The sequence below is a fragment of the Lissotriton helveticus genome, chromosome 12 (genome assembly GCF_964261635.1).
Source record: "Lissotriton helveticus chromosome 12, aLisHel1.1, whole genome shotgun sequence".
In the NCBI taxonomy this organism is placed as follows: domain Eukaryota; kingdom Metazoa; phylum Chordata; class Amphibia; order Caudata; family Salamandridae; genus Lissotriton; species Lissotriton helveticus.
Window position 1 is genome coordinate 789,217,319 of NC_136073.1, and position 18,597 is coordinate 789,235,915.

The window sequence follows — 18,597 nt, forward strand, 5'->3', positions numbered from 1 at the left end:
AGATTTAAGGATCCAGACAAAACAGCATGACGGCAATCATTAAGTAAAAGGCACTGGGGGTCATTCAAAGAGTTAAAATAAAGAGCCTAGAGCCGGATCACCAAACCAGCTACGAACATGACCCATGGAGGGTTGAGGGGTGGCCGAGAGATATAGAACAGATGTAGCAAAACCTTCAAGATTTTATTTCAAACACAGTCATTGACTTCACTGGGAGAGATGCAAATATGAGGATAGTTCATAGAGGGGCAAGCTCACTGGCCATACCAGGATGTACTAGCAAGCCTTTTTACCTCTGACATCAACACAAGATAGGACTAAATATGAGCTTTTTAACCAATCAAAAACAAAACGAAACAGTGAGCAGAGAATAAAAAGTGAGAAGCCAAAAGCGTTAATAAAGAATGTATTAAAGTGAAAAGCCAAACAGAAAGCTTGAAGGTGATGGCCATTTTGCAAGTAATATGGGGCCAGATGTAGGTAGCCATATAGCGAGCGCTAACGCTGATCGCTATTTGGCAGCGAGCAATGTAGGTAAGCTGAAACCTACTAGCAAAATAGGAATCGCATTATTTTGCTCTTGCATTTAAAGAATCGCACATTGCAATTCCTTAAATGCAATGTAAGAAGCACAAAAGAAAGTGCACTTTAGCCTTAAGGAATCGCTACTTACCACCTACTTCAAGTTGGTGGTAATTAGCGATTTACTTTAAAAAAGCACTTTTTTGCTTTTTTAAGTGCCATGTGGCACACATTCATGTCTTTAGGGCATGTATGTGCGCCACATGTGCACACAAGCACATTTCAGGGGTGCAACAGGGTGTCCTTTTGGAACCCTGGCACCCTTGAAATTGCGCCTGCAATTTGCGAGTGCCTCTTGGTGACTCGCAAATTGCGGGAGCAATTCTTATTCATTCCTATGGGCCTCTTGGCCCATAGGAATGAATGGGAAGGTATTCCTTAATTGCGAATCGCAATTTGCGATTCACAATTAAGGAATAGTAAGGAATCGCAAAAAATATTGCGATTCCTACCTACATGGCATTTTGCGATTCCTTAATAACGATTCCCTAAAAATCGCTATTAAGGAATCACAAACATGCATTTACCTACATCTGGCCCATGGTCTCCATGTCTATGATGAGGGTCACCTCTGCAACCAAACACAAGTTCTCAAAAGACTAGAAGTAACTTAAAACTTACCAGCGGTGTGTTATGCTGTGAAAGTGGGCATGGCGGGGCGCCACGCGGCACTTCATATACTGGGGACACAAACATACTTGCTGGGAGTGCACAGATAAACTGTACTTGGACCATTTTAACCGCAGGGCTTGGATTGAGTGCTCCTGGTACGTTCCCAACCCGAAAGGTGAGTCCCTGAAAGAAACGTAAACTGAATTGTTACAGGAAAAGGTATCATAAATTTGCATGGTGTGCTCATCCCGAATACTGGAAAACATAAAAGGAGCACATAAAAGAAACACCCTTGTCTGCTTATAGGCAGGATATATCGTCTTTGCAACGTTTAATAGACTTGTTTCGACCATGCCGAATATTTCAGCCATGCACTCCTCTGGATGCCAGAATCAACCTTGTGTGATGCATCTGTTCACACTCCTATAGAAGGTAGTATTACCACCACTCTGCTCTAAGTGCCTGACAAATGCTTCTCTGATATTCAGCTCATGCATCCTGCGGGTGTCAGCCTCAAACTCCTAATAATGCCAGCTTCAGCCTCCTTCAAGCTGGAGTTTCATATCCTCCCCACATTAACCAGCCTGACTCTTAAGAAACCCAGCCTCTGCAATGCAAAGGACTTTAGAGCCACAAGACACACTCTACTAAATGCACCAGTTATAGTTTCTACCTTGATGGTAAGATCATCTTTCCAGGAATCAGGGAGCCCAAAATAATCCTATCCTCAAGGTTCAAAGTTCATGGACTTGACTCTAATCTGCTTGCCCATTAGAAGGGATGTTCCATAACCATCTTCTGGATATTGCAGACATCATGGACTGGTGTAGGCCTGCTTGCCCACATCCCGCAGTGCTCCTGTTCTCTCTCTCTCTCCCTCTCTCTCTCTACATTGCAGAAACCAGTGGCTGATCTGGATCTGCTTGCCTTGTTCAAGAACATTCTGATTCCCACCTTCAGTAATGGGATATGATCAAAGGCCGGTTCTACCTTGCATGTCCTACCACTATGCTTCCCTTGCAGAGATCTGCTGCTAGCAGGGACACCATCTCTTCAATTGCAGTGTCCTAGTATTTATTTGTCCTGTTGAATGACCTGGTCAGTCAGTGCCAGTATCCGCACCCTCTTTCTTTATGCGCTAGGTTAAATTGCTTGATCATGTCTAAACACATCTGCTGCCCGCAACTACATAAAACTGCAGAGATCAAGGGATGGTCCTGATATGCCCTTGCATACCACGCATGCTCCCATTCCAACAATAAAGGACTTGATATGTTATGTTTATGTTAACAGAGGTTGTAAAGCAATGGAATGCCTTTAGCATGGCCTTTTAACACTGCCTGGGTTGAGGCACTCTCACATCCAGGTCTCATGGAATCCATCACAGACTGACATCTGTTATTGTGTTCTGTGGGAGATTGTGATTGTTTACTACTATGGTTAGCACTGTTGTGAGCTTAATGATAAGTCAGTGACATGTAATATCTGAGCTGTGTGCTGTTCTGTCTTATGCGCACGGTTAGATGTTGTTTGGTGTGTAGCAGAACTGGTATGTTCACAGCAACTTCTAAGTATCCCGATCTGTCCTTATTCAATTCTCCAAACCATTCCAATTTCTGCCCTTGGACAGTGTGTAGATTAGGGACTATTTCTTACTTGCGCTCCCAATTCGAGGCACAAAATTCGGAAGATGTACTGGCTTTGCTTCCTCTTGCCTGGCGGCCACACGGGGTCCTTCTTGATGCGCTCCTCTACCTCAGCCTCCAACTCAACAAAGAAGCGGGACGGCTCCAAGATCCATGGTCGCGGACCACCCTCGAACACCATCTCCTTTACTGAGTGTAGGGTGACAAGCGCCACTTCTGTTGGATTCACTGCCTATTCATGAAGGGGGAAACCAGACATAATGGAGAACATACTGGAATATGAGAAGTCACAATACAAGGAAGGGAGTAAAACGATAAAGAGGCAGACTTCAAGGACATAAACATATAAGGCAACGCGCTGAAGGGGAGTCTCGGGCTGGTACCTTGACGTGAATCAGAGCAAGGAGCAAGAGCAGTGCAGAAGTGCCAGAGTGAGGAGCAAGTGCGCAGCGAGGGAGGCAGGAGAGGAACATGAGCAGGAGCAGTGAATGGGAGTGTAGGATATAAACAGGTATACTGCACCGGAAGTACAGAGTTTACAGGCACCGAGCAAAAAAGATAATCAACACCAGACACCAGGAAAGCAGTAAGGTGAGCATTCACCCAGATACACATAGACAGATGGAGAAACAGACAGAAAGACACACACAAACTCCCCCACCTCCTCATATGAAGAACATTAGGAGCATTGGAGATCAACATGGTAAAAAGGCAAGTCCCAAACCTTCAAAGGTTCGAAGGTAGCAAATGTTGCACTGCTTTCAAAGTACTCATCAAACACCACGGAGAATATTGTCACCAGCGTGTATCCAGAGGACTCCGCCATGAACTGAATGCTGCTGCAATACTCCTGGCCAAACTTGTGCCAACCTGCACAGTGGAGAGAGATGGCATTATTCCTTCTATGCTCTCATATATACTTCTTTGCAGAGGAAACTGCCACTAAAATTCATGTTAGCTCATATCTGGCATTCCCACATAAGCACTGGGCAAGTGTGTAATGTCTGCATCTCTTGCATGGTATTCTGAGTAACACAATGCCATGAGCTGAGCATAGCCCTAAATGTTTCCTAAGATTGTACATTTGATAAATTACACTAGTTTTAGGTGTTAAATACTTTGAGCCAGATGTATGATGGTTTTTGCATGCGTAAACGATTTTGCGAACCCGTTTGCGCATGCAAAAACCAATAGGGGTATGTACCATACCAAAATAGCGAGTTGCAATTTATTTGCGACTCGCAATTTTGGAATTGCAAGTCAGTATTAGGAAGGGGCGTTCCCTTCCTAATAGGGAGCGCAACCCCATGCACAAACGTTTTGCGACCGCAATTATGGTTGCAAAACACTACCAAATTACCACCCTCTTCAAGAGGGTGGTAATGGGGTCGCAAAAGAGAAGGAGTCCCCAGGGGACCATTTCTCTTTTGCAAATGCAGGGGAATTTTTTTTAAGGGCAGGCAGTGGTCCCAGGGACCACTGCCTACCCTTAACAAATGAAACGGAACGTTTAATTTTTTCTTTTTTAAATGCATACGGGCTGCATTAAAAAAACTGCTTTATTTAAAAGCAGTCCTAGATATGATGGTCTGCTGAGCCAAGCAGGCCACCATACCTGGGAGGGCCTGCCATTCCCAATGAGGTCGCAAATTGCGACATGTTCATTAATATTCATGAGCCTCTCAATTTGCGACCCCATTGGGAATCGCTAAAAATGAGTTACACACTGCTGTACATCCAAAATAGCGCCTCGCAAATTGCGAGTCGCAAAATACTCACAATTTGCGAGGCGCTATTTTGGGCGTCGTACATCTTGCCCTTTGTGCCCTTTTACCTACCGGCCTACATATCACCTATATCTCCTATACCATACACACACTACACTTCCTACACCAAACATTCTGTGTTATGCCCTATACCATTTTCTACATTCTATCCCACCACCTACACCCTTTTCTACCAAGCTCCAGCTACACCAAAGGTAGTAGCTGCACCACAGTCAACGAATGGATGATTCCAAAACACCTAAAACTATATGCCAGCAAGAGCCAAATCTCTTTTACATTTTCATTCAATCTCAATTATTTACCTCTTGTCCTACAGAGCAGGGTTATTTACCCATTACAAACAACTTAGAGAGGAGAATTGGAGTCAGCCTATTATCTGGTCTCACCTTAACACATACCCTTGTAATTAGCCAAAGTAGAAATCAGTGCTGTCTAAGATGAACTGTTCGTCTGCCAGCATTATTTCCAAAGTCTTTTGTGTTGGGTGATCAATTAATTACATTTCTTTTCAAGTCTTAGTTTTATAACAGTCCCGGCTGTTGGGAGATCTCTGACCAAGACCTCTGTAATAGTGCATCTCCACTCCTGCAAGTTGTCAGAACAAAACTCATGCATAGGTGTATTTAGCTGCCACCAGGTCCCAAGGAGCATCTCCTCAGCCTCTTGGCGGGCTCTTAGCATGAGGTGGGTGAAAATATAATATCCTCTTCTAGGGCTACTGCTGTTTGGTTATTCGTCACAGGGTGACCCTTTGTAAATGTAAATGTCCTTGAAGGACATCTTACAACCAAGGTATTATGTCATCTTCCGTTCTACTAGCACAAGATAGAGAAGCTCCATGTTCGGGTTATGGGAGGCAGAGAGAGTCATATATATAGTAAATGAACCTGTTGTTCAGGTTGTCGCAATGCTTTGCTGAGTTCTGTTTTTGACATGCTTTTTGTTTCTTTGCATCCAGTACCTTATTGTGTTTTCCTCAGGATTCCTTCTTTTCTTTGGATATGGTATTCTGGAGAGGTCTTTCAATGACTCACATGTACTGTTCCACTACTCTCACTGGGAATTCTTCTGCATGTATATATATATATATATAATTTCCAGGGAATTTATACCTAGGCCCTTTACCTTGTTTGATGGTCTCCCAGTTTGTCCTGATAGGTGGCAATGTAGAAGCAGAGGATGACCATGCTTTTCGACCCTTGCACCACAACAGTCTACGGTATTTGTTTTTATTCATTTATTTTAAGAGTTTTTTATAGAGCTAGCGGGATCCAATGGAATCAGAGGGCTTTACATCAGCACATGAATACAACAAGATAAGGTATGGCAACTCAGTGAATGTTTAAACAACAGAGTAGCTAGATAGATCCGCTCAAGTAGGTCAGATCAAGTCAAATCTGTGGTTACGTATAAGATAGGGGAAGTAATGTCTGAGCTAAGCCCAGCCATTCACTGACTGTGCCGCCTCAAAAGAAGACATGGCTCAATGTAGAAATCATATGATGCTATCCAGAGGCTAACAGAGTTTGTGGCTTCTCATGTTTATGGACATTGGGCTCCACCATCCTTGTTGTTTTCTACATGGTTTTTATCCTACTAATAGAGAATAATAGCCTAATATACATTATTCATATAATAAAAAAGAATGTTGAACTGCGCATGCGTAAAGCAGCAGTAAACCTGTACGATGATTGGTGGTGGCGCATAAAGGCGCCATGCCAGCGATCAACCAGATTGCTCTGAGTTGGAGTAGTCCCATACCTGGGCTCATTCGTCTAACACACCTATGAACCCCCTCATCAGTGTTATGCTGTAACATCACCTATACAGATAGGCTGGGACACTTAAGGCTTAAGCTTAGCAGTGCCACACATATCCATCAATCAGGCTGTCACTTCACCCTCTACCATCTCGTCACACAGAGAGATGAGGTCAATGCCCGGAGCCTCACTTCTACCCTGTGAGTTGGAAGCAGGTGAGATGAAAATACAAGAGGTTGAAAGCTGACACCTGTTCATGGTCCAGCTTTCATTTTCCTGTTTCAGCACCTGAGGCTTGATGGAATGCTGTGCCTGCCCGAAGGGTCCTGTCCAGCACCGACAGCTGAAGCAGAGGGGCTCAGGCAGCTGAAGGGAAGGAATGACAAATCTTTGAAAAATGTTTGTGTATGTGTGAACAGGTGTAGCTGTGAGGATGTGTGACAGAGAGAATAACTGGGGGAGTGAGTGAGATTAAGGGGCACATGCATCATTGAAAATTGCATTCGCAAATGGTGCGAATTGCAAAAATCGTCCGTTTGCGAATGCAAATTGAACTTTTGGGATGCATCATAATTTTTGTACTTTTCGCAATTTTAGTAATCGCAAAATTGCGATTACTTAAATTGCGATTGCATTTAAGGAATCTCAAATTGAGATTCCTTAAATGCAATGCATCAAACAAAAAAAATTAGCGATTTTGCTAATAGGGGGAGCATATTACCATGAAGTTGACCTTCATGGTAATTTGCAAAAACTTTAAAAAATGCACTAAAGTGCATTTTTCAAAGTTCCATGTTACCCACACACATGCCCTTGGGGCATGTGCGTGTGCAAGATGTACTTATAGGCAGATTTCAGGGGTGCAACAGGGTGTCCTTTTGACACCCTGGCACCCTTGAAATTGCAATCTCAATTTGCGATTCTCTAATTGAGAATCGCAAATTGAGAATGGCTTCCCATTCATTCCTATGGGTCTATAGGCCCATAGGAATGAATGGGGAGGTATCCCTTAATTGCGATTCGCAATTTGCGAGTCGCAACTAAAGAATTTTAAGAAATCGCTATTTTTTTTAGAGATTTCTTCATGCATAGCCATTTGCGATTCCTTATTAGCGAATCCTTATTTTTCGCTAATAAGGAATCGCAAATGGCAGTGTTGATGCATGTGGGCCTAAGTGAGCAGTGAGTGTAACTGTGAGTGGGACTCAATGAGTCTCAGTTAAGTGAGAATAAGTGGGAATGAGAGTAAGACTATGAGAGTAAGAGTGAGTGAGTGGTTGAGAATGTGTGAGAGTATGAGGCAGTACAAGGGGATGTGAGTGAGTGAGAATGAATGTAAGGGAATGCAAGTGATCACAAGTGAGCGTGATTGTGTGTATGAGGGAGAGCTCTTCTATGTGTGAGTGACCAGGGGAGTGAGTGAGAATGAACGAGCGAGTGAGAATTAATGTGAAGCAGTGTGAGGAGGTGAGTGTGAGTGAGAATAAGTGTGAATAGCTAAGTGAATGAAAGTGAATATAAATGAGAGTTTCTGTGAGTGTTACACGTACAAATATTAAGTTGGCCCTAGTGTACTGGAGGCACTTTGTGGCTTTGAGAGAAACCCATGGCAACATTATGGTCATCCCATACACAAGTGGCAAAAGGGGCAACTGTGGAAAAATGCTGCCACTGGTACACTAGTGGTAATTCTTGGCATAAGGATATCCTTGACAAAATCATGGAACTGACATATAGAGTGTAATTCTTTGTGTAAGGTGCACCCACTGCAAAAGGCTGACCATGGGATATTGGAGGTAATTCTTGGCATAAGTGGTATACATGGCAAACTGCTGGTGCTGGCATACTGGAGTTATTTCTTGAGATAAGGCAAAATATTGGCACACTAGAGTTGATTCTTGGCATACGGTACATCCATGGGACAATGCAGGTATTGGTGCATTTGGTTTAATTGTTAGCATATACCATGGTACATGAGGGGCTCCTGTGCCACAATTCTAGGCCTGGCACAATGGAGATAATTATTGACAATGCACAGTTGAAAAACACATGGGTCGGCTCCTGTAGAATGTCAGGTATTATTGGCTTGGAAACTATGAAAATACTTGAATATTTAAGTAGTGTCTATTCAGGGCATTTCAGAAAATATATGTGAAGCGCGACGCTTACAGAAATTTCAGAAGTTTTGAGAATGGCTCGAACCAGATACCCTGCTCTGGCTGAGCTCCCAGTCCTCCTGGTCTTTTGTGCTCAAAACAAGCCAAGCTTTTTTTATTTTTCATTTGCCCTTTATTGACGTGTGGTAATGTACAAAAGGAAGACAATGTTCCAAAACATTTGACAGTTCGATACAAGTCTTAAGAGTGCAACTTTCAACAACATTACATGTGCAGTGGCTGGGTGCACTGTGGTCTTGGTAATCAGTGTACTTTGACTTGAGGTCTAGGTGAGTTGACCAGGCCGTATACAGTAGGTGTCTCAGAGCCTTTTTAGCTGTGCCACGCTGTAGTAATTTTTCAAGATGAAAGGGAGAAGGGAACAGCACATGCTCAGGTTCAAACTGTGTAGGAGAGGTGACAGTCTTCATAAGTCCCAGTCCAGACGGACGTCCACAAACGGTACACTGATCCACCCAACTCTAATCGCCGATCCAATGAGCCACCCCGGGGCATAACACCCGACTGCCAGTCCTTCACGATGACTGCCCCTCATGGAGGTCAATTTACCAAATTGCCAGGGGTAGCAGAAGTGACATCACAGGTCGTGTGATATCACAGAAAAGTGGTGTCACATTGAATTAGACCGTAGTGATATCACAGGAAGTGATATTCCATGACCTCTGACCCACAACAACACCACAGGAAGTGACATCTACGGAGTGCAATAACTACCAGATGTACAGCTGTCAGCTACCAAGGTATAGCTAAGTATGGGCGGATTTTGCGGATTGGCAATCCGCGAACTTGCGTATTTACGGATTCGCAATCCGCGAAGATCCGCGAACTCTAGCGGATTTGCGGATTTTTCCGTTTTTTGTGTTGGCGCGTGTTCGCGCCGATTTTGGGACAAGTTCGCAATTGCGAACTTACTTTTCGGCTTGCAACGGCCGCGACTATGTTGTTTCTACGTCTGGTTTATCATCACAGGTTCACAGCACCCTCTGTTTCACCACTGCCACCCTCTGGGACACCCATGCCACCCTCTAGTACATCCTCACAGGCACCTATTAGGTTTATTTATTACTGTAGATTATGGTGGTTGAAAAAAGCTAGCACACCTGCCCTTCTTCAACTGCCATCAATTAATTTGTGTTTCATTAATGTGTCAGTAATTTTGAAAGTTCCAGTCTGGCTGGCACCTGCTTCCTTCCTTATCTGTAATTTGCTTTTTGTTGCAGTGAAATTTTTTTTTTACAGGACCTTTATGGTGCTATTCTATGAGCCTGCTGTTTGGGTCATAGCAGGGTCATAGAATTGTTGCAAACTCTGGAGGGGCCCATCAGGAAGCACTACCTTGAATGTTACTAATGTTAAGTTTGAACTTTTGCACCTGCTCATTGCTTTCATTTTAGCTAAAATCGTTTTTTTTGCAATTTCGCGCGTTATTTGGGGCGCGAATCCGTGCGAGATCGATTTCGGAAGCCGCGAATACGTGCGAATACAAAATTGTTTTTGTTGCGACGTGTATATTCGCGTGATCTTGCGCGTGTTCGCGAGGCGCTTCTAGCTATTCGTTTGCCAAGTTACCCTATCGGTCGTACACGGGCGCGGCCATCTTGTTGGCGTGACGTAATTCCGTTTCCGCCCGCTATGTGTAATCTCGCAAAGTGTGCTGCTCGCGAGTACAAGTTCGCGCGTACTCGCAAGGAAAATCTCGCGCGAACTTACCCACGCGGTCGTGAACGGGCGCGGCCATCTTGTTTCTCATTCATTGCTATGGTTCTGGGCATGCTTTCTCTATCCTCTCTCAATCTCTGCCATCCTTTGCTTGTTTGAAGTTTTTTTGATCTAATTTTACTTATTATCTAACCCTCTATTTTTCTAGCTCTATATTTTTGTGTTTTCTGCAGCTTTTAGTTACTTTTAAACTACTTTTTTAAACTCTTTTCTTTTCTTCTTCACTATTCTATTTCTTCTTTATCATTTAAGTTTATTTCTGCCCAGACCATGGTAAAGGGAGCCGGGAAGCACCCTGAGAAGGGGAAGGGTCCCGCACCCCGTGCCCGGCTCCCGTGCGGGCGTTTAAGGGGGGAGCAAGTGGTCCCGAGGGAGATCTTCAGCGCGGAGGAAGTGGCGGCACTGATCTTCCATGTCCAGCGCCGCCTCCCCAAGACGATCCTGGGAGGCGGCAAGATCGCGACCGGCTATGGCATCCGGGAGCGCCGCCAGCGGTGGGAGAAGGTGTGCCGGGCCATGTACAAGATCTCTGGGGTCCGGCGCACATATAACCAGGCCACCCACCGCTGGACCGATGTCATGGACCGGGAGCGGGACTTGCTGGACGCGCTCGGCGTAGAGGTCCCCGGGCTTGGTGAGTAGTAGTAGTAGTCCATTTACTACTCTGTTTTATCCTGCTCTGTTATTTGCAAATCTTTGTTCTTTACCAAGAGCAATAATGCTGCCGATTACATTGAGGTAAATTATATTTCAAAATCTTCTATGCATTTCATTTTCAGGTGCACTGCTCTCCTTCTCAGTAGCCTTGCTTGCTACTATGCTTCTTTGTTTTGTATGTTGTGTTCAGAAGCATTTCATTGGCCTGAGAAATTATGTATCAGTGTACTGTAAAGAAAAGAACTGCGTAATGCTAGACAGTAAGGGTCATATTTTCAATTACCGGCGCATCCCTGCAAAGTAGCAGGGATGCGGCAGTAATTGTGTGCCATGCCACCACCACCCATTGGCCCAAAACGTCACAGAAGCCTTACGCATCTGTGCCGTAAAGGCAGCGCATTGCTGGAGTTGCGTGCCAACGATGGCGCAGCTCCAGCAATGCTCTGGGGTACCCTATCTCCCCAATGCTGCATCAAGCCGTACGTCGGCTTCAAGCGCGCAGGGTTTGAGTCATGCATCATTGTCATAAAAATGACTGATTGACATCTTGTAGATTTCCCTCAGCCACTTTTAGGATTCGTTCCTGCGCAGGTACGCCCTCCCTTGCGCCGGAACGCCCCCTGATGGCGCAGGGCTTTACAACGTGATGCATCGCCCATATGCCCATATGTGTTTTTTTTTTTAATATATACGCCGCACCAACACCATGGCGAGTCTTTTGTTCTGCCGCTGCGTCAGAAAAGGCACGCAACAATGGAGGAAAATCAGCCGCAACTTCCGCAAGGGACTTATAAATCAGCCCCAACAGACTGAAGTCCAGTGTCCTTCCTTTAGACAGTCACATGGCTATCAGAAGAAATAGTGGCGGTGGTGGCGGGTGGATTGATAGTTTGAGTATTCACTGATCTGCAAGCAGGATGGACTTTGTCTGTCACGTGTTGCGCACTACTGCCTGCAGTGCCAGGCCTAGGCAAACCTCTTTAGTAGTCTGTTTATTGAGTTACATAGGAACTTTCTAAGTCAACGTTCCGCAAATCAGGCAATACGAATAACGTAGTATACCACATGAGATAGATCCCGTGGAATAGTTGTCTATCTATTTGCTATTTTTCCAAAATATGTTGTTATTGTTCTTTTGAAATGTTTGATTTGGTTGAAAAATCTCATCCATGTTTTATGGTTTTTCTTTCTTTCATGTTGTACATCAGCTCCCCCCAAGGGCAAGAGGACACAGGAGGAGGGTGCTGAGGATGCAGGCCAGGATCGGGCAGGCGAGGGCTCCTTTGCTGGCCCCAGTAAGTTTACATTTTACTAAACAGTACCTATTTTTTCCTAGCGTTCCTCATTCGATTTTTTCTAAATCGTCTTTGATCTTCTTGTAGACTGGATATAAATTCTTATCCTGCCTCGAATATGACTCCCTGTGGTATTACTAGACTATTCTTATTAGTCTGTCTGTGTAGCTAACTAAGATTGGACATTTGGCAATTCCATTGGACTCCCATTATATTCAGCAATACCTCTATGCACTGTCTCCTTACTGACTAGATAGTGTGGCAGAGTCATTCAGCTCCCGAAGTCACCGATTATAGATCCCCAATGATCTCTAGATTATCGTACGCAGGACAAGAGAGTAGTACGGAGTCACAGCACAGTCAAGAAGTGTCAGAGGCACTCATGCTTGCAAAAATTCCAAAACCTTTAGCTCATCCACTCTAGTCTAGAGGAACAAAAACCACAGAGTCTATTTAAGTGTAAAAGCTTTATTAAAAGTAAACACATTTATTGAAATCTACTTTGTCATAAAACTATTTAACTGTAAACGGAAAAGTGGTTAGTGCTGACGATTAATTGGACACATTTCTTGTGGTCGAGCCGAACTCTCACCTACTTTGAACTTGATCCTGGTCGTGTTCTTAGGACTCAGGAGTCAAGCTTCTGTCTGTTAGGAGAAAAAGTGGTGCGTGTTAAAAATCAAAAGCAAGCATTCATCAGTTGTGCATAAAAGTGCAGCAAGACAACAGCCTTCCCTGGAAAATGGGACATTTTTACTATGGAGTAGACAGTCACAAATTATTACATTGTATTCTGTTTTTTTAACATTTCTCCTAGACCAAATATTATATAGTAGTGAGTGGTGTATTCTAACTTTCTTAAATGTACTTTGTAGGTGTAACATCTGGTGACGGGGCCAGCGCGGAGGTGGCTGATGTGTTGGACTTGGACTCGGAGGCCTCTGGGGAGGATGCGGCGGTAGAAGAGCTGGTGGCCGTTCCTGTGGGGGATCAAACGGTGGTGGCGGAAACAGGTAAGCTATATATTCCTTACTTATTGAGATTGAAGACTGCATAGTGTGCTTTCTGCACGGGTGTATTACAATTACAAATCAACCAGGTAGTAGCCTCCTCGAAATGTACTTCGACTTAGCTGTGAAGTTTTTGGTGAGAAGAATCCCAATAAGTTCTTAGACGAACGTGATGGATGGGATGAACGAAAAGCGAAAGAAGGGTGTAAGTAAGTGGGACGCGAACTTGTATGATGGCTGGCAAAGAAGAACGATATGTGTTTGCTTGGACCCAGAGGTGGCTGGGAAGGAAAGAATATGGTATGGTGCATGGCTGGGTCAATGATGAAGCAAGGATGGGTGGAAGGACAGCAGCCTGGGTGGGTGAAACAGAAACTGTATGTGTGCGTATACTTTGAATGAATGGATGCCTGGAGCATGGTATTCTCTGACTCTTACATAGCAAATGTGTATCTAGAGAGAGTAGATGGTCGCCAGGTGAAGTAAGTGTTACCTTGAAGAGCATGTACCACCGCACCCGCACGTCCGTCCCAGTGCAGGGAAGGCAAGGAAAAGAAATAGTAAATGTGTCCAATACTACCATGAATAGTAGCAGTACTTTGTATTGCGTTTGCATTCACAGCATATATCTGGTTATTACGGTGGACACTCCGTACCTCTCTTAATAACTTTAGTTTACTTGTAGTACGTCATTCATGTGTGGGTGTATCACTGTGTTCACTCAATATTAAGCAAAGCACCTAAAGTCATCTCATCTGTCATTAAATACGTCCCATGTGAAGTGATAGATAATCAAATTAGTTAGCTTCTTCAGTTTCCTTTTCTAGTACTCATTTGCACTGTAGGGTGAAAGGTAAATTAATTAAGCAGTAGCCCTTGTAACAGAGTATTCTCAGTGCCACCCGTAATAGAAAAGTAATAGCTTCACCACCTGCATGTACTGGACCGGTACAGTAACGCAAGTCTGTCTCCATCATCATGGTGTGCAACTTTTTTTCTCGGGTGCAACTTCACTGTGCTGTGTCCATGTCATTCTGCCGGCTTGCATAAGATAACGTACCCATTTCCCTAAACAAGAGAGAAGAAGAAGAATAAGACTGGTGTACTGTCATAGTCGACTGTAATGGAAGTCCATAGTGGTCGTAGAATTAGTTCATTAAACTACCACTACTGTTAGAGCAAGGATGCAGAAGTGGGAGGTTACATAGATACTGTCCTCAATAGTTATGTACTGTGCTTTCAATTTGCTACTTGTACTCTGTGACCCAACTTTCGGCTCAATCACTTTGTGTTATTAATAAGGAGCATTGGTTACAGACTATGTCTTTCTTTCTTCATATAGTTGCTCCTTCCAAATCAACAACAAGGAGGGAGCAGGCTAGATTGGCCCGGCAACGGAGGCTGGAGGCCACAGTCGCCGAGTATCGGCGGCTGGTGGCCCTGGAGGAGGAGGAGGACACGCAGTCGAGCGGGGCAACATCTTCGACTGTGACCACTGCATCCTCCTCCGTGACTAAACCAGCGGGACCGAGCCGGGCTAAGAAAGCCGACCGCCACCGCCAAGCACCCGAAATACCAGCTGCCCCCCACAGGAGCTGCAAGGAACGCCAACACCGCCTACGAGTCCGCATGTCCAACCTGGAGCAGGAGGTCCTGAGGTATAAGACCTTGGTTAAGGGCCTCCGCTCCGAGCTTGCCACCCTCCGCAAGGAGTATGATGCCCATGCCGCATCATGCACCAGCACCAGCACCCTCCAGTAGTGGAGTGTCCCTTGCCCTTTTTTTATAGACTTTTGGGGGGTGGGATTTGGGAGTTGGGATCGTTTTGGGACGTTTCAGAGACAATCGTTGGGGTTAGGGTGGGTGAGGGAGATTATTTTGTTAGGGATAAATAAATATATTTTTCAACTACTTTATCTGACCATACCTGTTTTTTACTGCTTTTCAGTCTGGTGGGTGGGGGGCGGGGGTGTAACAGTAACTTTGTTTTCCTGAACAGTCGTAGGACTTTAGTAGTACAACCGTCAATCTCTTGTCTACTCCGAAATAATACTCCATTATACTACCTCCCACCAAACGCTTATCTTACCTGTAATTTGTGTTAGAAATTAGGGCTAGGCCCAGGGCTGGCTCCAGGTGAAATGGGGATTAACGTTGTCATTCCTGGGCGGGTGACATTTCCTCATTGCGGTGTTACTAGTGGTGTGACACAGTGGCAGTTGCATGCCTATGGAAAAAAAGAAAACGAAACCTTGTTTGTACTCCTTACTGTAGCATTACAACGGTTACGGTACGATCGAGAAAATAGCAGGTGACAGTACACTAGAACAGTGCCATAATGTAGCCTAACAAATGGTAAAGTATTGCAAGTATAACTAGTACTTGCGTTGAATTTATTTGACATTGGCTACTACTACTAGAAGATATAGTACTGAAGCTGAGTAAGTCTAGAAGATATCCTCGTATTCCTTCACCAGCCTGTTGCTGCTATCACCTTATCCTCCCCAGCAAGTGTGTGGAATTATTGATGTCATTTTAGTCAGACATCAAGCAAAACAACACAGCCCGGGGGAAGAGGGTTAGGGTTTGTAAAATGGATGGGAATGGGGGTTTCTTTTTGGGTAGGTTTTGTTGAGAGAAGAAAAAAAAAGCAGAGCATGGACAAACAATAATTGAAGATACAGAGTTTACAGACAATCTTTGGTTACAAAGTAAAGGTAAGCACATGCAGTCACACTCATAGAATAAAAGACAACAATGGATACTGTATCTGTATTGCGTATGTTGTTGGAGTTGTCCTGTTGAAATTGGTAAGTAAGTTGCATGCAGCAAACAATTCCTCTTATTGGCGGCACTCCTCCATTCCAGCTGACGCTTCGTCCATCAATGTGGTGGTGACCACTGACAGAAGAGACACCCTGTCCACTGCCTGCCTGGCGGATGTTGACTGAAACCCGGCAATTATTGAACGGAAAACAGGAAGTGCTATTACAATACCACTGATAAATAAATAAAAGGTATGTACGCTGTGTGGTTCAAAAAGTCACACTTTGATTTCCCTAATAGACAGTACAATATTTTTGAAATTGCGTGCTCTGTCTGAGTCACCTTTTTAAGGATCAATAAGTATGGCCAAAATATTATAGCGGATCTTTCCCCTCAAGGTGGGTGTACTACTGTGTTTTAGAACAAAATTTGACCTTCCCAGCAATGCTCCCACCAAGACCCTTACTAAAGCCAGTAGCAAAAATGTAGAAGAACCCAATCATATCTCCAAAAACGATGCCTAGCAGAAAAATGGTTACAAAACGTACTTTGAAAGTAACAGTAGACCCAAATACAGACCGTGGATTGTATTCAAACCACTTGCCTGCAAGCAAAAGTATCCATAGCCAGCATCGCTCCAACAGTGCTCTACAACAACAGAACCGCGTTGCAATAGAACCCCCCTAAACACATGCAATCCTGCTGCTAGGGCTAACCCTAACGAACCCTAACTTACAAAAAGTGCAAAAACTGGTGTTTCCTTATGGATTTTGTCCAACAAACTTCTAGCCGGTATTAGACCTTCCCAGGAATGCCCCAGGCAAGACCCGCCAACCCACCCGCAAAAAAACACGCGACACAACACCACCAAACAGCGAAAAAGCTAAATCTCATACTTACAATGTCTCTCGGCCTTCGGTCCAAACGCGGCGCTGTGCAGCTAGGTCGTCATCATCATCAATCATCATAACTCCTGTTTTCCACCACGGATTTCCTGAAAAGCAAATGCAATCAAGATTAGACTGTCGCAGCAGTGCTTCGACAGAGACCCCGGCCGCAACCCACCCACGAACAGCAGGAAGCCCCCCAAAACGCTACATTGAGCAAGATGTCTGAAGAAATGGCAAAAAAAAGGCTGTTCCTTATGGATTGTGTCCAAAACACTTGTATCCGGTATTAGACCTTCCCAGGAATGCCCCAGGCAAGACCCGCCGGCGCCAACCCACCCGCAAAAAAACACCCGACAACACCCCCAAACAGCGAAAAAGCTAAATCTCATACTTACAATATCTCTCGACCTTCGGTCCAAAGTAACGCGCTGTGCAGCTAGGTCATCATCAATCATCATAACTCCTGTTTTCCACCACGGATTTCCTGAAAAGCAAATGCAATCAAGATTAGACTGTCGCAGCAGTGCTTCGACAGAGACCCCGGCCGCAACCCACCCACGAACAGCAGGAAGCCCCCCAAAACGCTACATTGAGCAAGATGTCTGAAGAAATGGCAAAAAAAAGGCTGTTCCTTATGGATTTTGTCCAAAACACTTGTATCCGGTATTAGACCTTCCCAGGAATGCCCCAGGCAAGACCCGCCGGCGCCAACCCACCCGCAAAAAAACACCCGACAACACCCCCAAACAGCGAAAAAGCTAAATCTCATACTTACAATATCTCTCGGCCTTCGGTCCAAAGTAACGCGCTGTGCAGCTAGGTCATCATCAATCATCATAACTCCTGTTTTCCACCACGGATTTCCTGAAAAGCAAATGCAATCAAGATTAGACTGTCGCAGCAGTGCTTCGACAGACACCAAAAATTACACACAAACCCCCGGAACCCCGCCAAAGAGCACCTCAAAGGCAAGCAAGTCAGCAAAAACGGCAAGAAATTTCCACCTCATATTTGGTCCAAAACACTTTTGTCCATTATTAGAGCTTCACAGCAATGGGCCCAAAACCGTCAACTCACCCGCAAAGAAGTACAACACCCCCACAAGTGCTGAGTCTTTCTTCATTGTGCGTAATCCAGCACTCTGCTTGGAGGGAAATCGCAGTCTGGAGGAGGAGGATAGAGGAGCATGTTCTTCAGAACTTGTGAACCTGAGGAATGTAGACTGCGGCACCTTCAAATCAATAAGCAAACAAGTGAAGACAGTTCTGATGATGGTCTTGTTTTTGGGATTAGGTGATTAAAGTTTGAATTAAATTAACTGTGCAAAACAAAGAAAGAGAGACACAAAGCACACAGGAATAAAAGTGAATAAGGACGAAAAAGAAAGTTCTTGATTGATTGTCTCATTTTCAGGGCTCGGTGTCAGGGAATAAGAACAAGATTTCGTCATCATACTCTGCGAATTCAGGCTGGATGAGGTCAGTGGCACCGAACAGAGAAAAAATCCCCTCATCTACGTTGCTGTCCTCATCGTCTTCATGTGGCGTGCTTTCTCGCACTTTGTAATCTGGTGGTATGAGGTGCTGATTCATCTTGATCATTGTCAGCCGCTCCACATTTTTGGGCGATAGGCGGCTCCGTTTGGCAGTTACAATGCCACCAGCAGCACTGAAAACACGTTCAGAAGACACACTTG

At 44.6% G+C, this 18,597-nt stretch overlaps 1 protein-coding gene across 1 annotated transcript in view; it reads right to left on the reverse strand.

The window, feature by feature from the left end:
* The window catches only part of NUP210L (nucleoporin 210 like), a 444,253-nt gene that overhangs the window by 349,569 nt on the left and 76,087 nt on the right, over positions 1-18,597 (reverse strand). Inside the window, exons 13-15 of the mRNA XM_078668895.1 lie at positions 3,565-3,710; positions 2,851-3,072; positions 1,204-1,377 (exon numbers count right to left, since the gene is read on the reverse strand). Coding sequence (XP_078525021.1) covers positions 1,204-1,377; positions 2,851-3,072; positions 3,565-3,710 — 542 coding nt within the window. The remainder of the gene's footprint in view (positions 1-1,203; positions 1,378-2,850; positions 3,073-3,564; positions 3,711-18,597) is intronic.